This window comes from Camelus dromedarius, chromosome 24 (assembly GCF_036321535.1).
Source record: "Camelus dromedarius isolate mCamDro1 chromosome 24, mCamDro1.pat, whole genome shotgun sequence".
NCBI lineage: Eukaryota > Metazoa > Chordata > Mammalia > Artiodactyla > Camelidae > Camelus > Camelus dromedarius.
The window spans coordinates 28,559,985-28,581,175 of NC_087459.1; the positions used below are offsets into that span (position 1 = coordinate 28,559,985).

Below are 21,191 nucleotides of genomic sequence, written 5' to 3' on the forward strand. Positions count from 1 at the left end.
AACAAGATGCCAAGGTGTCTGGGCAGCCTTGGGGCTCCTGGATGGAGGGTGAGGGAGCAGAGGGGGCTCACAGCAGCGGGGGGCGGACTGGGCGAGGCAAGTCTACCAGCTCTGAGCAGGACCTCCTGGGGACCTGGACCTGCCATCTCTTTCCTCTTGACCGACCTGGGGCCTATGTCGGGCTCTCCGTCTGCTGCTGCCTTCTCGTCCAGATCTGGGTGAGGGGTGGGAGTTCCTGTCCCCCTCACTGAACAGTTGTCACCACACTGGGCCTCTGAATGTGGATCTGGGGGGTGGGAGAGAGGCGGTGAGGCCGAGGAGGTGAGGCCAAGGAGGCCATCGGTGATGGCTGCATCCAGAGGGAGTGACCTGCCTCTGGGCCAAGTGGGCCCTACCCTCTCCAGGCAGCCCCGGGATGTGGGGGTGCGGGGGGCAGGGGTTGGGGAAAGGAGAGCAGCCCCTAGCTGGGGGCGGGCTCCCGAGTCACCTCTGTGGTGGGGTCGACGTTCTGCAGGGAGGGCTGGAAGTGTCTGTAGGTGTTTTCAAGGCCAAACTTGTCCCCCTTCAGATTCTGACCTGTAGGGAGAGGTACCGGGTGAGCCTGGGGTAGGCTGAAGAGGCAGGGGGAGGGGCTTTTTTCCAGTAAGAGAAATGGGTTTGAAGAGTCAGCCTACAGCTGCCCTAAACTAGTCTCCCCCTGCCCGGCTGCCCTCCCAGCAGGGCAGCCTGTCCATGACGCAGCCTGGGGCGCTGGCCCAGTGTGATGCAGAGACAGAAGGGAGCCAAAGCAGCAGCCCTCTGACATGCCCCGGGGCCAGAAGTGAGCACGGGCCACAGGCGCAGGGGGCCCAGAGTTAAGGCGGAGTAGGGGGAGGGGGCCACGCAGGGGTCATCTGTGCCCGCTTCCTCATAGCAATGGTAACCACAGCAGAGGGGAGGCAGCTGTGCCTAGAATCTTCTTGTTTGAGTTGGCATGTGTCCAGCACCCACTGTCCCAGTCTTGTAGATAAACTCCCTCCCTGGCCTCCAGGCCACAGGTTCCAGGTCCTCCTGGCACCTTCCTGAACATTCCTTCGCTGACTCCTTCAAGATCCTCCCGGGAGCCCTGCAGTCGGTCCTCCTCGCCCACCTTCTCCTCCAACGTGGGCTGAGCTGAGCTGGCAACTCCCAGCCCTGCCCACAAGCCGCAGGCCTCTCCCCAGGCTTCTGTGATCTGTGATGCCTCCCCCAACCCTGCACGCAACCAGCGCCCCCAACTCAGTGCATCCCACCGGTTGCTTGTCCCCACTGCACCCGTCTCATCATCCCCACCCCGAGCCTGCCAACAACACACCCCGCCCAGCTCCCTGGCATCTGAACTGGATCATCTGCTGTCCACGCCTCCCACGCCCCACTGCCCCGACTCAGCCTCGCTGTCCCTTGTCTGCATTAGAGTGGAGACACTTCCTTGGTCTCCGCAGTTTCATGCTGTCCCCCCAAGTCCTCCTGACTGAGCTGCTCAGAATGCACGTCTGGCCCCTTCCCTTAAAGTCTCTCCAGCAGGTTCCCCCATCATGGCCCACAAAGTCCTCCCTGACCTGGCTCGGCCATCCTCACGTCCCACTGACCTGCCCTCGGTTCCCCCCACAGGCCATGCTCTCTCCCGCCTCTACATCCTTTCTTAAGCAGGGCCCGCTGCCCAGAAAGCCCTTTCCTTTCCCCCTTCCCCTCACAAGGTCTCCCTGTTCACGGGGCTCTACGTTCTCTGTTCTCAGGAGCAGGAAGCACACAGCTTACTCCCAGCACTGCCCCGGCCCTCAGCTCAGCCTTATCTGATGCCTGCTCCACGCTGGGCTGGCGCAGGGGGCCTCTGTGCCCCACTGAGCCCTGGTCATGGACTTATCATTCCCACTAACTCTGTGCATCTGGTGCCTTCACTGGGGGTGGTCTCCGGGGACAGAATCAGGCTCAGCCATCTCTATAGCCCCTCCGTTGTCCTGTGAGAGGCTCTGGGAGCTGGAGAAGGCTGAACCCACAGAAAGGTCCGTGGAGGGACAGCATGTGAACCGAATCTTGGAAACAGAGTGGGATGGGATGCACAGAGATGCAGGTGAAGGGAACCTTTCAGACAGTGGTGCAGTCTGCGCGAAGGTGTGGACCACAGACTAGAGTGCAGGGAACTTGACAGGGAGTCGAGCAAAGGCTGAAGGGTCAGCAGGAGGGGCTGCAGGTGAAGCCTCAGGGTCAGAAGGCTGCAGAGGAGTTTGGCTGGTAGAGCAGAAGTGGGGCGGGGCTGGCAGGATGCGTGTCACCCACTACCACCCTTGCCCCCATGAGATCTACCTTCCCAGACGCTTATGCTCTGGAAATTGCCAGGGACATCTTCTCTTGGCCACTCACGAGATATGTTGTACTCTTGCCTGCCAACAGAAATGCCGTGAGCAACTGGTGGCAGAGAGGTGGGGGAGGGGGCTCAGAGCTCTCTGACCCTCAGACTCCAGAAGAAGCTGTCATGGCCAAGCCCTGAGTCAGGGAGGGGTCTGATGCCAGCAGCAGTGGCAGAAAAAGAAAAGCATGCCTGGGGCTGTCACCATGGCCTGCCCTCCTCACACCCCTCAGTGGGCCTCAGTGTCCTTATCTGTGAGATGGGGGCATTGGACTAGCGTCAGGGCAGCTTGTTTCAACTGCCAGCCAGGTGCTGGGCAGGGCATTACTCAACCTTCTCAGGTAGATCCTACCCATTTTACAGCTGGGGAAAGTGACACCAGTCATTCCAGTGTCCTAGTGTGACAGTGTTGCTCTGTGGCAGCCAAGGTGATAACAAGTACTAGGTAATTTCATTACATAATTTAATTTCACTACATAAGTTTCATTTCCATTTCTCTGCCAAATGGATATATCCTATCAGATCAGCAGGCTGCCCTTTGCTGTCCCCAGAGCTGGGAGGGGCTGGCAGGGGCTGGGAAGGATGGGGAGGGGCAGGGCTCCACCCTTGGTGCGGACTCAGCTGACCTCTGACTGCTGAGCTGGATGGAGCAGAGCCTCAGGATACTCTGACTGTGGTCCCCTCTCCCCCGCCCAGCCCCAGAAGCTCACCTGTGCAGTTTTTTCTGGGATCGGCTGAGGAAGATAATCAGGACCACCACCAAGACCACCAGTAGCACTGCCACGGCCCCCATGATCCCGTACACCAGGCTCTTGCTGGTGCTGCGTTCACAGGTTTCTCCCCAGTACCAGTGTGTGTCTGAGTTGTGGCATCTGAGGACATACACAAGCTCAGGCCAGCCCACCAGCATCCCTCATCCACCCAGTCTCCCAAAAGAAAAAAAAAAAAAAAAAACAAAAAACTATGTCAAAGCACAGGAAATAGGCTCTTCCTCTGAGGGCAGGTACTGGGTGCCCTCCCCAACTCCCCAAGGCTAATGGGCATTGAGAGGCTGTGGGGCAGGGACCCTGAATCTGTGAAACAGGAATTCAGAATCCAAGTGTCTGGTGCCTCATCCCAGATACGTGGTGGTCACTCATGTAATTGCTAAGTAGCTGGCACCTTGACAGATTGTTACCATGTTTTATGTTTTGTACTTTAATTTATGGTCTCCCAAATGTAGGGCCCCAGCTATAGCTAGCGGTGATATTGGCATCGTGGCTGGGATGACGTAAGAGAAATGAATGAGAGATGGAGATAGCGATTCATAGACATAGATTTGGAAACTGATAACTGGAAGTTTCTCAGGACAGGGTTTTCTTGGTCCTATGACGCCCATGTCTGTAATCTGCACCTCGCCCTCCCTCTGGTGGGAGTGGGGGATGGGACACCCCGTAGAGGAAAGAGGGCTATAGAGGAGGCAGGGAGGAGCCTTGCAAGCTCTGCCCACCTCCACCCTGCCTGCCTTCGGTGAGGAGAGTGCAGCCCCGCCACCAGAGAGGGTGGGCACGGGGCTTCGAGGGGACAGACACTCACAGGCAGCGGGGGCCACTTTGCTGCAGCTGGCAACTGCCCTGGTTACAGTTCATTTGTGACTTCGTCCCCTTGGTGCACTTGGTCACACAGGCCAGCTTCCCATCCAGATCATCCACATAGTAGAATTGGGCAAAGTCCTTTGTAGCCTTCTGAGTGCATTGCTCTGGGGGTGGGGGGCAGGCAGCAAGCTTCAGCCCAGTAGATGCGCCCCTAGCCCCCATATTAACTGCCCATGCTATGCAGAGCTGCTTACCTTGCAGGTCAAAGCCAAGCTTCACGGTCTCATTCACAAAGACGGATTTCTCATCATAGCACAGACGTGAGACGCCTGCCCAGGGTAGTGGGAAAGAACAAAACAGATATACTGCCCTTTGCCCCCTGGGGGCAACCAGCCTCCCCTTCCTCCATGCAGGACCAAAGCCAGTAGAGTCTTGGCCCATCCCTAGATGCAGCAGTGAGCAGGCTCAAATGGGGACTTTAAGGCTAGTGACAACCTTAAGCCCAGGAGGAGGGGCTGCTGGGAGCATCACAGAATGTGGAGAAGGTACCCAGACTTCTGAAGTCCTATAGGGAGGCCTCTGAAGTTCCAGAAGAGAGGAGAGATTTGGGGTGTGGGGTTGATATAGAGACCTCCCTAAAGGACCCCTCCCATCCTTCCCCCACCAATGTCAAGGGGTTTTAGGAGGACCTACCTTTGCACTCATCAGAATTACTGGGCAGCCTTTTGATCTCATGCATAAACTTGGCCTTTATGACCTCAGTGAGGTTTTTAAACAGCTCCTGAAACTCTGAAGTGAAGTTTGCCTCCATGACAACTTCGTGTTCCACCACGATGCTGCCCTGGCTAGAACAGGAGTCATCAGTCATCCAGTGTTGCCCACCCTCCCAGCAAGTGGGGCCCAAGAAGCAAGAGAAGTGGTGAGAAACAATTAGCCATATGACCCAGAGGCAGGACAGAAGAGAGACTCTTCCCTCCTTTCCCTAGAGGGAGGCCACAGAGTAAAATCCCAAAGTACCAGTGATTATAGTAAATGCCAAAGGGCGAAACACATTCCTAAAAACAGAGACTCTTGGGCAAAGACGTAGAGACATCGAACCCTTGTGCATTGTTGGTGGGGATGGAAAATGGGGCAGCCACTGTGGAAAACAGTGTGATGATTCCTCAAAAATTAAAAACAGAGTGACCATATGTCCAGCAATTCCACTTCTGGGTATCTACCCAAAAGAATTGAAGCCAGGGACAAAAAGATGTTTGTACACCCATAGTCATAGCATTGTTATGCATAATAACTATAAGGTGGAAGCAATCTAAGTGCCCATCAGTGGATGAATGGATAATCAAAATATGGTCTATACATAAACAGTGGAATATTATTCAGTCTTAAAAAGGAAGGAAATTCAGAGACATGATACAATATGGATGAACCTTGTAGACATTATGCTAAGTGAAATAAGCCAGTCACAAAAGGACAAATACTGTATGAGTATTTATGAGTACTAATATGAGGTCCCTGGAGTAATCAAATTTGTAGGGACAGAAGGTAGAATGGCGGTGGGCCAGAGGTGGGATGAAGGGAAATTGGGAGTTACTATTTAATGAGTTCAGAGTTTCGGTTTGGGAAGATGAAAAAGTTCTGGAGATGGACAGTGGTGGTGATTGCACAACAATGTGAATGTACTTAATGCCACTAAACTGCACACTTAAAACGGGGAATTTAATGGTTAATGGCAAATTTTATGTTATGGGTATTTTAAACCACAATAAAATATTTTTAAAAACTAAAAAATTAAAAAACTTCAAATAGAAGCTATTGGATTGTATTTTTGAATGCCAAATAACTGAGCTTTTAGAAATGAAGAAACATGAGGTCACTTTAGAAATGTTGGATTCCAACCCAGAAGCTTCTTGTTAGATGGTCAATAATGCTGCTGAGGGAAGAGATCTTGAGACAAGGTCCATCACCACTCACAGCCATTGTGACAGAGAAGTCAGGAGCGGGACCCTGGAGGATTTGAACCAACAGAATCCTGAGCCAAAATGGAGATGGAGACAATGGCTTTGATGCTGGGTTGGGGTGGAGGATGCTGAGCTAAGGAACCCCACAGGCCCTTGACATGTTGGGACCCGACACCCTCCAGGCTCCCTTCCCCCTCTGTCCGCTTCTTTCTTCTCTACTCTCAGAGCTCAGCTTTTCCTGCTTATCCTTTAAATGCTGGTGCTTTTCTGGGACATCTTTGCTCCTGTGCAGTGACCACTGCCCTGACCATCTGGTCTACTCCCCAGGCTTCCAGTGACATCCATCCAGGGATGCCAATGCCAGCGTCTCCACTGCAGACCCTTCCTATCACGTGTCCGACCACTGGCTGCTCCATCACTCAACCACTCCACATGGCTGGGCCCTGGGCACTTGACAAGGCCCACCCTTGTCCTGCTTCTCCTTACATTCCTCATCTCAGCAAAGGGCGCCCAGCACTCTCAGCAGCCCAGAAATCTGGTGTCATTCCTCCTTTTCTCCAAACACCCAAGAAATCCTGATGAAATCCCCATGAAATCCCCATGATCTTCTGGTTCGGCCTCCTAAAACCTTTCACACTGAACATTTCTTTTCTTATCAAGTCTCAGGTCCAGGCCACTATCATCTCCCTCCCCTGTCCACCCATTCTCAGCCCTGCAGTCAGACTGAGCTGTCTGCAGTGCAAATCAGATACTATCCCACGTTGGCTGAAACTTCTGATGCTTCACATCTAAGTAACTTGGCGTGGGTCATCTTTGCAACCTCCTCTCCCACCATGACTCCTTGGCCCTCAAGCAGCCAAGCGTTCTTTATGCTCCTGGAATCTGCCCTCTTCTCTCTCACCCCTAGGCTCATCTATCATCGATTTCCTCTGCTGTAACACTCTTTCACTCCTTTCCCTCTACCTGGGTCATCCCTCCTCATCCTTTAAGCCTCAGCTTAGCTGTCACTTCCTCCGGGAAGATTTCTTTCCACCTCACCAAGCTTGCATTTGTAAACTCTCCCATTGTACCTTGTGTGTCCCTTATCATAACTCTAGCCAGACTGCACAGCCATTCTGCTTTCTGGGTTCTGCCACTCTAAGCTCCATGAGTACTGGTACCACTGTGTTCCCAACATCTAACCCAGGGTAGGCTTTCAATACAAGTTTGTTAAATGGATGAACGATGGATGAGTGAATGCATGGTCTCAGAGCTCTCAGGTATTGCCTCAGGTCTGGGGGTCTTTCTGGCCCAGCCACGTACTGATACTCTCGCCATTCATGATAGCGGGAGGCAGGAGAGCAGGCAAGTGAGAAGGAGCTTCCACAATCTATAAATCTCCACACACACACACACACACACCCTGGCTCCCATACTCACAGCAGTCTCCTAATGATCACGCCTACATATTGCGGAAAGTCGTTGCCCATGTAAGCTTTATCCATCTGAAAGAAACAAAACAGCTGAGCTCATAAAGACCTAGAGTGTGCAGCAGCCCCTGTTCTGTGTATTGAGGGGAAGCCTGCCAGTGCCTCTTTCCCCCAGGGAGCCAATCTCTTAGCCCACAGGAGAGAAGGAAGGGAAGGCATAGGGCTGCTCCCACTTCCAGGCTGTGGGTGGGGCAGGGCTTTAAAAAGGAAGCTCTCAGAGGACCTCCTCTCAGGACTTAGGAAGACGGAAGGGACCCAAGAGCTGATAAACACTGAACAGGAAGTCAAGATGAGCTCCAGCAGCCCCTCTCACATCAGACATCCACACTGGGGAATCTGGGCTTTCTCTGCTCTTACCTGACTCTTGAATAGTTGAGTGAAATTCTTGTATGCAGAGGAGACTGTGTCGTTTAGGTCTTTTGTGAAATTCTGGTTAGTCACTTTCACTCTCAGTTTTACAGAGGCATTGATTTTTTCCGGGATTTCTGTGGAAACAGGCAACATTACACATGAGACAGCAACCTCCCAGTAACATCTTCCAGGATTGGTTAATTCTTCACATGCTGACCTAATGGAAGTAAAGAAAATGTGAAGGAGGGAAGATAGAAATTCAAAACGCAGGAAGGAGTAGCTGAAACTTCTGCCCCTTGTCTCTGAATACCATGAACAGCGAGTGGCCAGGATCAGGGCCCAGAGAGACCTAAGTGGAGGGCACAAGATGATCATTCTGTTGAGAGAGGCAGATTAGCTAGTAAAATGGGACTTGAAGAGGAGGCAGAAGGTCCATGTTTTACCTGCATTTTGGCCTGGGTGAAAGTTACACTTTCTCCTCTACCTGCACAATTAGACACTGGTAGCCAATGATCTTTCCAGTGCTGCCTTCCTATTTGAAGTGGTTAAGGGGTGTGGGGATGCTCTACAGGTCTCAAATAAGCTCTTTACCTAGGATGAAGTACTCCGAAATGGATTTACACAGGAAACCAAAGTGGCCTTGGGGACAGACACAATCTTTTCCATTCCAAGTAGTCCCACTGTGGCACTGCCCTGTGGAGGAGTAAAAAATTCATATGCATTACCATGGAAGCCCAAGACACAAAAAAATCAACTCCTCTTCCAAGTCCCATCATTCAGACAATGCACTGAAAGATAGGGATGGTACCAGATGACCATGCAACATCAAGAACCCTCTGTCACCAACTCAATCCCCAGGAGACAGGGGGAAATGGAGAGTTACAATGAAAAGGAAGGAAGAAACAGGTGACAGAGGACATGCAAACAAAACAAGGACCTTACAAATAAAAACAGAACAACATCATTGGCATGAGGAGGTGTATGGACAAAAACAAGGCATTGGAAGGTGGAACAAGACTACAAGAAGGGCCAAACTGATTAGTTGGTAAGGGAAGATGGACAGGAGGGGCCCATAAACAGAGATGCAAGGAGACTTACGTGCTTTCGTACTTGGAGAATGGGTTGTCGTTATGGCTTTCTGCGTGCTAGTGACTGAAGGAACAAGATTTGAATTGGTACTGAATCGAGGGACTGAAGTACCAGTGGACCTACGTGAAATGGAGGACACAGAAGGGGAAAGGCCAGAAAAGGTTGATTCCTCTTTGGGAGTCACAGACATATGGTCCGAGACCACAGTGAGGGTAAAAGGATCACTGGGAATTGATGGATAAATAGGACTTGCACTGGCTCTGCGAGAAGAAGAGGGAGTAGAGAATGTTGAGGACATTGTGTACAAACTGGATCCTGAAGAAAAAGACGTGGTACTGCGTCCATCAACAACAGAAATGGTTAAGGTCTCCGTAGCACTTGATGTGAAGCCAGATGTTACAGTCCCGGAGGTGATGGTGGAATTCAAGGTACCAGCAGGTTCTGATGAAGCAGGGGTGCTGGCAGAGAAAATGGGTGTTTCTGTGAAATCTGTGGTTGTCTGTGCTGAGACAGTAGGGGTGGCAGACAGTAGGCTGGAACTGGAAGAGGAAGCAGCACTTGTATCAGCCCCTGGAGTGGAAGTTCCAAAGGAAGTGGCTGATGCTGTCGACCCAGAAATGGTTGTGCGGGCAGAGGACAATTCAGTAGAAGTTGTAGGGCTATGTCCAGTGGTCGAGGTGGTTGTAGAAAGTCCCTGAGAGCTGGAAGGGAGAGAAGAAGCTGTGGTGTAAGAGGGGTGGGTGTGTGCTGATGGCGCTGAGAGAGTTGTGGACACAGTGGTTCCGACATTATAAGATGTGGTCGCTTGTTCGTGACGAGTGGAAGAGGTAAGGGATTCACCTGGACTTGAGGTGGACATGGGACTTCCACCACCAGTAGTCAAAGGCGAGTCTGTGAGTTGAGTAGTATCAGAGACGGTGTTTGGCTTCGTGGATTTCTGAGTGACACCAGTGTCCGTCGGCCCTGATGCAGCTGGACTGGTGGATGTCTCTTCAGGGCTTGATGGGGTGAAAATTGGTGCTGTGGACACCTCTGAGGTGGTTGTGTAGGACGTCGATCCTGGAGGAGAAGACGGGGTGCTGTGTCCATCAGCAACAGAAGTGCTTAAGGTTTCTTCCGGTCCTGATGTGGAAGCATAGATTTCAGCCCCTGTGGTGACGGTGCTATTCAAGGTACCAGCAGGTTCTGATGAAGCAGGGGTGCTGGCAGAGAAAATGGGTGTTTCTGTGAAATCTGTGGTTGTCTGTGCTGAGACAGTAGGGGTGGCAGACAGTAGGCTGGAACTGGAAGAGGAAGCAGCACTTGTATCAGCCCCTGGAGTGGAAGTTCCAAAGGAAGTGGCTGATGCTGTCGACCCAGAAATGGTTGTGCGGGCAGAGGACAATTCAGTAGAAGTTGTAGGGCTATGTCCAGTGGTCGAGGTGGCTGTAGAAAGTCCCTGAGAGCTGGAAGGGAGAGAAGAAGCTGTGGTGTAAGAGGGGTGGGTGTGTGCTGATGGCGCTGAGAGAGTTGTGGACACAGTGGTTCCGACATTATAAGATGTGGTCGCTTGTTCGTGACGAGTGGAAGAGGTAAGGGATTCACCTGGACTTGAGGTGGACATGGGACTTCCACCACCAGTAGTCAAAGGCGAGTCTGTGAGTTGAGTAGTATCAGAGACGGTGTTTGGCTTCGTGGATTTCTGAGTGACACCAGTGTCCGTCGGCCCTGATGCAGCTGGACTGGTGGATGTCTCTTCAGGGCTTGATGGGGTGAAAATTGGTGCTGTGGACACCTCTGAGGTGGTTGTGTAGGACGTCGATCCTGGAGGAGAAGACGGGGTGCTGTGTCCATCAGCAACAGAAGTGCTTAAGGTTTCTTCCGGTCCTGATGTGGAAGCATAGATTTCAGCCCCTGTGGTGACGGTGCTATTCAAGGTACCAGCAGGTTCTGATGAAGCAGGGGTGCTGGCAGAGAAAATGGGTGTTTCTGTGAAATCTGTGGTTGTCTGTGCTGAGACAGTAGGGGTGGCAGACAGTAGGCTGGAACTGGAAGAGGAAGCAGCACTTGTATCAGCCCCTGGAGTGGAAGTTCCAAAGGAAGTGGCTGATGCTGTCGACCCAGAAATGGTTGTGCGGGCAGAGGACAATTCAGTAGAAGTTGTAGGGCTATGTCCAGTGGTCGAGGTGGTTGTAGAAAGTCCCTGAGAGCTGGAAGGGAGAGAAGAAGCTGTGGTGTAAGAGGGGTGGGTGTGTGCTGATGGCGCTGAGAGAGTTGTGGACACAGTGGTTCCGACATTATAAGATGTGGTCGCTTGTTCGTGACGAGTGGAAGAGGTAAGGGATTCACCTGGACTTGAGGTGGACATGGGACTTCCACCACCAGTAGTCAAAGGCGAGTCTGTGAGTTGAGTAGTATCAGAGACGGTGTTTGGCTTCGTGGATTTCTGAGTGACACCAGTGTCCGTCGGCCCTGATGCAGCTGGACTGGTGGATGTCTCTTCAGGGCTTGATGGGGTGAAAATTGGTGCTGTGGACACCTCTGAGGTGGTTGTGTAGGACGTCGATCCTGGAGGAGAAGACGGGGTGCTGTGTCCATCAGCAACAGAAGTGCTTAAGGTTTCTTCCGGTCCTGATGTGGAAGCATAGATTTCAGCCCCTGTGGTGACGGTGCTATTCAAGGTACCAGCAGGTTCTGATGAAGCAGGGGTGCTGGCAGAGAAAATGGGTGTTTCTGTGAAATCTGTGGTTGTCTGTGCTGAGACAGTAGGGGTGGCAGACAGTAGGCTGGAACTGGAAGAGGAAGCAGCACTTGTATCAGCCCCTGGAGTGGAAGTTCCAAAGGAAGTGGCTGATGCTGTCGACCCAGAAATGGTTGTGCGGGCAGAGGACAATTCAGTAGAAGTTGTAGGGCTATGTCCAGTGGTCGAGGTGGTTGTAGAAAGTCCCTGAGAGCTGGAAGGGAGAGAAGAAGCTGTGGTGTAAGAGGGGTGGGTGTGTGCTGATGGCGCTGAGAGAGTTGTGGACACAGTGGTTCCGACATTATAAGATGTGGTCGCTTGTTCGTGACGAGTGGAAGAGGTAAGGGATTCACCTGGACTTGAGGTGGACATGGGACTTCCACCACCAGTAGTCAAAGGCGAGTCTGTGAGTTGAGTAGTATCAGAGACGGTGTTTGGCTTCGTGGATTTCTGAGTGACACCAGTGTCCGTCGGCCCTGATGCAGCTGGACTGGTGGATGTCTCTTCAGGGCTTGATGGGGTGAAAATTGGTGCTGTGGACACCTCTGAGGTGGTTGTGTAGGACGTCGATCCTGGAGGAGAAGACGGGGTGCTGTGTCCATCAGCAACAGAAGTGCTTAAGGTTTCTTCCGGTCCTGATGTGGAAGCATAGATTTCAGCCCCTGTGGTGACGGTGCTATTCAAGGTACCAGCAGGTTCTGATGAAGCAGGGGTGCTGGCAGAGAAAATGGGTGTTTCTGTGAAATCTGTGGTTGTCTGTGCTGAGACAGTAGGGGTGGCAGACAGTAGGCTGGAACTGGAAGAGGAAGCAGCACTTGTATCAGCCCCTGGAGTGGAAGTTCCAAAGGAAGTGGCTGATGCTGTCGACCCAGAAATGGTTGTGCGGGCAGAGGACAATTCAGTAGAAGTTGTAGGGCTATGTCCAGTGGTCGAGGTGGCTGTAGAAAGTCCCTGAGAGCTGGAAGGGAGAGAAGAAGCTGTGGTGTAAGAGGGGTGGGTGTGTGCTGATGGCGCTGAGAGAGTTGTGGACACAGTGGTTCCGACATTATAAGATGTGGTCGCTTGTTCGTGACGAGTGGAAGAGGTAAGGGATTCACCTGGACTTGAGGTGGACATGGGACTTCCACCACCAGTAGTCAAAGGCGAGTCTGTGAGTTGAGTAGTATCAGAGACGGTGTTTGGCTTCGTGGATTTCTGAGTGACACCAGTGTCCGTCGGCCCTGATGCAGCTGGACTGGTGGATGTCTCTTCAGGGCTTGATGGGGTGAAAATTGGTGCTGTGGACACCTCTGAGGTGGTTGTGTAGGACGTCGATCCTGGAGGAGAAGACGGGGTGCTGTGTCCATCAGCAACAGAAGTGCTTAAGGTTTCTTCCGGTCCTGATGTGGAAGCATAGATTTCAGCCCCTGTGGTGACGGTGCTATTCAAGGTACCAGCAGGTTCTGATGAAGCAGGGGTGCTGGCAGAGAAAATGGGTGTTTCTGTGAAATCTGTGGTTGTCTGTGCTGAGACAGTAGGGGTGGCAGACAGTAGGCTGGAACTGGAAGAGGAAGCAGCACTTGTATCAGCCCCTGGAGTGGAAGTTCCAAAGGAAGTGGCTGATGCTGTCGACCCAGAAATGGTTGTGCGGGCAGAGGACAATTCAGTAGAAGTTGTAGGGCTATGTCCAGTGGTCGAGGTGGTTGTAGAAAGTCCCTGAGAGCTGGAAGGGAGAGAAGAAGCTGTGGTGTAAGAGGGGTGGGTGTGTGCTGATGGCGCTGAGAGAGTTGTGGACACAGTGGTTCCGACATTATAAGATGTGGTCGCTTGTTCGTGACGAGTGGAAGAGGTAAGGGATTCACCTGGACTTGAGGTGGACATGGGACTTCCACCACCAGTAGTCAAAGGCGAGTCTGTGAGTTGAGTAGTATCAGAGACGGTGTTTGGCTTCGTGGATTTCTGAGTGACACCAGTGTCCGTCGGCCCTGATGCAGCTGGACTGGTGGATGTCTCTTCAGGGCTTGATGGGGTGAAAATTGGTGCTGTGGACACCTCTGAGGTGGTTGTGTAGGACGTCGATCCTGGAGGAGAAGACGGGGTGCTGTGTCCATCAGCAACAGAAGTGCTTAAGGTTTCTTCCGGTCCTGATGTGGAAGCATAGATTTCAGCCCCTGTGGTGACGGTGCTATTCAAGGTACCAGCAGGTTCTGATGAAGCAGGGGTGCTGGCAGAGAAAATGGGTGTTTCTGTGAAATCTGTGGTTGTCTGTGCTGAGACAGTAGGGGTGGCAGACAGTAGGCTGGAACTGGAAGAGGAAGCAGCACTTGTATCAGCCCCTGGAGTGGAAGTTCCAAAGGAAGTGGCTGATGCTGTCGACCCAGAAATGGTTGTGCGGGCAGAGGACAATTCAGTAGAAGTTGTAGGGCTATGTCCAGTGGTCGAGGTGGCTGTAGAAAGTCCCTGAGAGCTGGAAGGGAGAGAAGAAGCTGTGGTGTAAGAGGGGTGGGTGTGTGCTGATGGCGCTGAGAGAGTTGTGGACACAGTGGTTCCGACATTATAAGATGTGGTCGCTTGTTCGTGACGAGTGGAAGAGGTAAGGGATTCACCTGGACTTGAGGTGGACATGGGACTTCCACCACCAGTAGTCAAAGGCGAGTCTGTGAGTTGAGTAGTATCAGAGACGGTGTTTGGCTTCGTGGATTTCTGAGTGACACCAGTGTCCGTCGGCCCTGATGCAGCTGGACTGGTGGATGTCTCTTCAGGGCTTGATGGGGTGAAAATTGGTGCTGTGGACACCTCTGAGGTGGTTGTGTAGGACGTCGATCCTGGAGGAGAAGACGGGGTGCTGTGTCCATCAGCAACAGAAGTGCTTAAGGTTTCTTCCGGTCCTGATGTGGAAGCATAGATTTCAGCCCCTGTGGTGACGGTGCTATTCAAGGTACCAGCAGGTTCTGATGAAGCAGGGGTGCTGGCAGAGAAAATGGGTGTTTCTGTGAAATCTGTGGTTGTCTGTGCTGAGACAGTAGGGGTGGCAGACAGTAGGCTGGAACTGGAAGAGGAAGCAGCACTTGTATCAGCCCCTGGAGTGGAAGTTCCAAAGGAAGTGGCTGATGCTGTCGACCCAGAAATGGTTGTGCGGGCAGAGGACAATTCAGTAGAAGTTGTAGGGCTATGTCCAGTGGTCGAGGTGGCTGTAGAAAGTCCCTGAGAGCTGGAAGGGAGAGAAGAAGCTGTGGTGTAAGAGGGGTGGGTGTGTGCTGATGGCGCTGAGAGAGTTGTGGACACAGTGGTTCCGACATTATAAGATGTGGTCGCTTGTTCGTGACGAGTGGAAGAGGTAAGGGATTCACCTGGACTTGAGGTGGACATGGGACTTCCACCACCAGTAGTCAAAGGCGAGTCTGTGAGTTGAGTAGTATCAGAGACGGTGTTTGGCTTCGTGGATTTCTGAGTGACACCAGTGTCCGTCGGCCCTGATGCAGCTGGACTGGTGGATGTCTCTTCAGGGCTTGATGGGGTGAAAATTGGTGCTGTGGACACCTCTGAGGTGGTTGTGTAGGACGTCGATCCTGGAGGAGAAGACGGGGTGCTGTGTCCATCAGCAACAGAAGTGCTTAAGGTTTCTTCCGGTCCTGATGTGGAAGCATAGATTTCAGCCCCTGTGGTGACGGTGCTATTCAAGGTACCAGCAGGTTCTGATGAAGCAGGGGTGCTGGCAGAGAAAATGGGTGTTTCTGTGAAATCTGTGGTTGTCTGTGCTGAGACAGTAGGGGTGGCAGACAGTAGGCTGGAACTGGAAGAGGAAGCAGCACTTGTATCAGCCCCTGGAGTGGAAGTTCCAAAGGAAGTGGCTGATGCTGTCGACCCAGAAATGGTTGTGCGGGCAGAGGACAATTCAGTAGAAGTTGTAGGGCTATGTCCAGTGGTCGAGGTGGCTGTAGAAAGTCCCTGAGAGCTGGAAGGGAGAGAAGAAGCTGTGGTGTAAGAGGGGTGGGTGTGTGCTGATGGCGCTGAGAGAGTTGTGGACACAGTGGTTCCGACATTATAAGATGTGGTCGCTTGTTCGTGACGAGTGGAAGAGGTAAGGGATTCACCTGGACTTGAGGTGGACATGGGACTTCCACCACCAGTAGTCAAAGGCGAGTCTGTGAGTTGAGTAGTATCAGAGACGGTGTTTGGCTTCGTGGATTTCTGAGTGACACCAGTGTCCGTCGGCCCTGATGCAGCTGGACTGGTGGATGTCTCTTCAGGGCTTGATGGGGTGAAAATTGGTGCTGTGGACACCTCTGAGGTGGTTGTGTAGGACGTCGATCCTGGAGGAGAAGACGGGGTGCTGTGTCCATCAGCAACAGAAGTGCTTAAGGTTTCTTCCGGTCCTGATGTGGAAGCATAGATTTCAGCCCCTGTGGTGACGGTGCTATTCAAGGTACCAGCAGGTTCTGATGAAGCAGGGGTGCTGGCAGAGAAAATGGGTGTTTCTGTGAAATCTGTGGTTGTCTGTGCTGAGACAGTAGGGGTGGCAGACAGTAGGCTGGAACTGGAAGAGGAAGCAGCACTTGTATCAGCCCCTGGAGTGGAAGTTCCAAAGGAAGTGGCTGATGCTGTCGACCCAGAAATGGTTGTGCGGGCAGAGGACAATTCAGTAGAAGTTGTAGGGCTATGTCCAGTGGTCGAGGTGGCTGTAGAAAGTCCCTGAGAGCTGGAAGGGAGAGAAGAAGCTGTGGTGTAAGAGGGGTGGGTGTGTGCTGATGGCGCTGAGAGAGTTGTGGACACAGTGGTTCCGACATTATAAGATGTGGTCGCTTGTTCGTGACGAGTGGAAGAGGTAAGGGATTCACCTGGACTTGAGGTGGACATGGGACTTCCACCACCAGTAGTCAAAGGCGAGTCTGTGAGTTGAGTAGTATCAGAGACGGTGTTTGGCTTCGTGGATTTCTGAGTGACACCAGTGTCCGTCGGCCCTGATGCAGCTGGACTGGTGGATGTCTCTTCAGGGCTTGATGGGGTGAAAATTGGTGCTGTGGACACCTCTGAGGTGGTTGTGTAGGACGTCGATCCTGGAGGAGAAGACGGGGTGCTGTGTCCATCAGCAACAGAAGTGCTTAAGGTTTCTTCCGGTCCTGATGTGGAAGCATAGATTTCAGCCCCTGTGGTGACGGTGCTATTCAAGGTACCAGCAGGTTCTGATGAAGCAGGGGTGCTGGCAGAGAAAATGGGTGTTTCTGTGAAATCTGTGGTTGTCTGTGCTGAGACAGTAGGGGTGGCAGACAGTAGGCTGGAACTGGAAGAGGAAGCAGCACTTGTATCAGCCCCTGGAGTGGAAGTTCCAAAGGAAGTGGCTGATGCTGTCGACCCAGAAATGGTTGTGCGGGCAGAGGACAATTCAGTAGAAGTTGTAGGGCTATGTCCAGTGGTCGAGGTGGCTGTAGAAAGTCCCTGAGAGCTGGAAGGGAGAGAAGAAGCTGTGGTGTAAGAGGGGTGGGTGTGTGCTGATGGCGCTGAGAGAGTTGTGGACACAGTGGTTCCGACATTATAAGATGTGGTCGCTTGTTCGTGACGAGTGGAAGAGGTAAGGGATTCACCTGGACTTGAGGTGGACATGGGACTTCCACCACCAGTAGTCAAAGGCGAGTCTGTGAGTTGAGTAGTATCAGAGACGGTGTTTGGCTTCGTGGATTTCTGAGTGACACCAGTGTCCGTCGGCCCTGATGCAGCTGGACTGGTGGATGTCTCTTCAGGGCTTGATGGGGTGAAAATTGGTGCTGTGGACACCTCTGAGGTGGTTGTGTAGGACGTCGATCCTGGAGGAGAAGACGGGGTGCTGTGTCCATCAGCAACAGAAGTGCTTAAGGTTTCTTCCGGTCCTGATGTGGAAGCATAGATTTCAGCCCCTGTGGTGACGGTGCTATTCAAGGTACCAGCAGGTTCTGATGAAGCAGGGGTGCTGGCAGAGAAAATGGGTGTTTCTGTGAAATCTGTGGTTGTCTGTGCTGAGACAGTAGGGGTGGCAGACAGTAGGCTGGAACTGGAAGAGGAAGCAGCACTTGTATCAGCCCCTGGAGTGGAAGTTCCAAAGGAAGTGGCTGATGCTGTCGACCCAGAAATGGTTGTGCGGGCAGAGGACAATTCAGTAGAAGTTGTAGGGCTATGTCCAGTGGTCGAGGTGGCTGTAGAAAGTCCCTGAGAGCTGGAAGGGAGAGAAGAAGCTGTGGTGTAAGAGGGGTGGGTGTGTGCTGATGGCGCTGAGAGAGTTGTGGACACAGTGGTTCCGACATTATAAGATGTGGTCGCTTGTTCGTGACGAGTGGAAGAGGTAAGGGATTCACCTGGACTTGAGGTGGACATGGGACTTCCACCACCAGTAGTCAAAGGCGAGTCTGTGAGTTGAGTAGTATCAGAGACGGTGTTTGGCTTCGTGGATTTCTGAGTGACACCAGTGTCCGTCGGCCCTGATGCAGCTGGACTGGTGGATGTCTCTTCAGGGCTTGATGGGGTGAAAATTGGTGCTGTGGACACCTCTGAGGTGGTTGTGTAGGACGTCGATCCTGGAGGAGAAGACGGGGTGCTGTGTCCATCAGCAACAGAAGTGCTTAAGGTTTCTTCCGGTCCTGATGTGGAAGCATAGATTTCAGCCCCTGTGGTGACGGTGCTATTCAAGGTACCAGCAGGTTCTGATGAAGCAGGGGTGCTGGCAGAGAAAATGGGTGTTTCTGTGAAATCTGTGGTTGTCTGTGCTGAGACAGTAGGGGTGGCAGACAGTAGGCTGGAACTGGAAGAGGAAGCAGCACTTGTATCAGCCCCTGGAGTGGAAGTTCCAAAGGAAGTGGCTGATGCTGTCGACCCAGAAATGGTTGTGCGGGCAGAGGACAATTCAGTAGAAGTTGTAGGGCTATGTCCAGTGGTCGAGGTGGCTGTAGAAAGTCCCTGAGAGCTGGAAGGGAGAGAAGAAGCTGTGGTGTAAGAGGGGTGGGTGTGTGCTGATGGCGCTGAGAGAGTTGTGGACACAGTGGTTCCGACATTATAAGATGTGGTCGCTTGTTCGTGACGAGTGGAAGAGGTAAGGGATTCACCTGGACTTGAGGTGGACATGGGACTTCCACCACCAGTAGTCAAAGGCGAGTCTGTGAGTTGAGTAGTATCAGAGACGGTGTTTGGCTTCGTGGATTTCTGAGTGACACCAGTGTCCGTCGGCCCTGATGCAGCTGGACTGGTGGATGTCTCTTCAGGGCTTGATGGGGTGAAAATTGGTGCTGTGGACACCTCTGAGGTGGTTGTGTAGGACGTCGATCCTGGAGGAGAAGACGGGGTGCTGTGTCCATCAGCAACAGAAGTGCTTAAGGTTTCTTCCGGTCCTGATGTGGAAGCATAGATTTCAGCCCCTGTGGTGACGGTGCTATTCAAGGTACCAGCAGGTTCTGATGAAGCAGGGGTGCTGGCAGAGAAAATGGGTGTTTCTGTGAAATCTGTGGTTGTCTGTGCTGAGACAGTAGGGGTGGCAGACAGTAGGCTGGAACTGGAAGAGGAAGCAGCACTTGTATCAGCCCCTGGAGTGGAAGTTCCAAAGGAAGTGGCTGATGCTGTCGACCCAGAAATGGTTGTGCGGGCAGAGGACAATTCAGTAGAAGTTGTAGGGCTATGTCCAGTGGTCGAGGTGATTGTAGAAAGTCCCTGAGAGCTGGAAGGGAGAGAAGAAGCTGTGGTGTAAGAGGGGTGGGTGTGTGCTGATGGCGCTGAGAGAGTTGTGGACACAGTGGTTCCGACATTATAAGATGTGGTCGCTTGTTCGTGACGAGTGGAAGAGGTAAGGGATTCACCTGTACTTGAGGTGGACATGGGACTTCCATCATCAGTAGTCAAAGGCGAGTCTGTGAGTTGAGTAGTATCAGAGACGGTGTTTTGCTTTGTGGATTTCTGAGTGACACCAGTGTCCGTCGGCCCTGATGCAGCTGGACTGGTGGATGTCTCTTCAGGGCTTGATGGGGTGAAAATTGGTGCTGTGGACACCTCTGAGGTGGTTGTGTAGGACGTCGATCCTGGAGGAGAAGATAGGTATTTTAATATTTCTTTAGGTTCTGTTGTGGAAGCATACATTGCAGTCCCTGTTGTAGTCGTAGTTTTCAAACTATCTGTAGATTCTGTTGAAGCAGGTTTGCTGTTTAGTAAGTTTGTTTTTCCGTTGTTTTTTGTACATAATTAAAATTAGGCATCGACTTGATCAGGACTCTAATCTATACGCAGTCTCTACATTACCTGTGATATGTGAGATTTCAAAGGAAAGTGGTGTAACAAATCTGATACATGTGTGTAGAGTTTTGTGTCTTTAGTGAATGTGTTGGCTGTTTCTCCAAAGAAAATTGAGTGGTATTTATTCACCATGACTGTAGTTGATAAAGTCTTATAAGATCAGTCATATGGGCATGGCAGACAGAGCTGAAAAATTTGATAAGTGTTAAGAATTTTACAGGGAAAATAGATGGCCGGGTAGTTCATATGATTGATGGTCCATCACCACTAGAAGTGTATAAGGAATCACCAGGACTTGGTGTGAAACCATTCTTGATTAAGGTGTTTGCAGGTGACACAGAAGGTTGGAAAAACTTAGAGCTGATACTATGGTCTGTGACTTTGCTACTGAATGCAGTGGCAGGCTGGGACACAGATGGTCAGCCTATGTCACTGAAGCATGGCTTTTCTCTTCAAGGGTATAGGAAGTTTCAGGGGCTCCTATAGATTTGGACAATTTACCAGTGATTAGAACATTGTCTGTTCTGTGAAATATAATAGTTTGTTTAGTTGGCAAGGTGTCACTAGCTACCATTCTGGTGGTTGATTGTGATTTATGACTTGAATTGTTAGTTGTGTAGCTGTGGATTTTGACAAGTCTGTGTGATTATATATACACACATGTACGTACACATGATTTTTCTCAACCCACAGTGTCATCTGCAAACACTTTAAGGAAAAGTATCACATCCAGTATATATGTATACCTTTGTGAAATATTGCCTGCACATTCCTCCCTGGGCACCCTGGGACATTTCCATTTTCTTGGATGCTCTGGCATAGATTCAAGTGGATAGTTGTACTCATACAAACGCCCCATGCACATTCCCTTCGCCCCTCACATTCTGTGATTTGTAGACTGCACTTTGGCCTTCCATCGTGTGGCTGATACTTGGTCTGACAAGTCTTTCTTCCCCATCCTTCATATTTGAGTTTCCCCCTCTATCCCAGCAGTTCCCACTGATGCAAGAGGAATACGAGAGCTAAGGCAGTCACTCATTACCATGGATAATTCACCCCCTGTCTTTCCTCTCCAAATACTCTCACTTCACCACTCCACTTGGAATACTGCCAGCTCTTGTTGGCTGTCCTGTGGCTCTCCCCACTGCCCAGGCGACTTCCTCTTCCACCCTGGTCCCACAGCCCCTCAGGGGACTACAGTTGTCTAGTAGTGAGTGCTGGGCTTGCGTCCTGGGACTGGAGGGCTTATTCTGTCTTCTCTGTGCCACTTAGAACAGGTGGCTGCACATGTGGGACTATAGTTTCCTTTGTAGGTTAGGATTATGATCCCTCGCTTCTCTTCACCCTGCCTAGAAAATGAGTAAGACTGAATATGGAAAGATTCTTTGCGACAACAATGCCACAAGTCTAGGGATTTTTAGGAATTCCACAGGATGGTGTATA

At 51.7% G+C, this 21,191-nt stretch overlaps 1 protein-coding gene across 1 annotated transcript in view; it reads right to left on the reverse strand.

Moving 5' to 3' along the window:
• Window positions 1-244: 244 nt before the first annotated feature.
• LOC105092402 (mucin-12) overlaps window positions 245-21,191 on the reverse strand; it is a 106,138-nt gene continuing 85,191 nt past the window's right edge. Inside the window, exons 3-13 of the mRNA XM_064478784.1 lie at window positions 8,309-8,410; window positions 7,724-7,851; window positions 7,317-7,381; window positions 4,633-4,784; window positions 4,194-4,268; window positions 3,941-4,103; window positions 3,076-3,237; window positions 2,699-2,701; window positions 2,323-2,399; window positions 488-576; window positions 245-286 (exon numbers count right to left, since the gene is read on the reverse strand). Of these exons, the coding sequence (XP_064334854.1) occupies window positions 245-286; window positions 488-576; window positions 2,323-2,399; window positions 2,699-2,701; window positions 3,076-3,237; window positions 3,941-4,103; window positions 4,194-4,268; window positions 4,633-4,784; window positions 7,317-7,381; window positions 7,724-7,851; window positions 8,309-8,410 (1,058 nt within the window). The remainder of the gene's footprint in view (window positions 287-487; window positions 577-2,322; window positions 2,400-2,698; window positions 2,702-3,075; window positions 3,238-3,940; window positions 4,104-4,193; window positions 4,269-4,632; window positions 4,785-7,316; window positions 7,382-7,723; window positions 7,852-8,308; window positions 8,411-21,191) is intronic.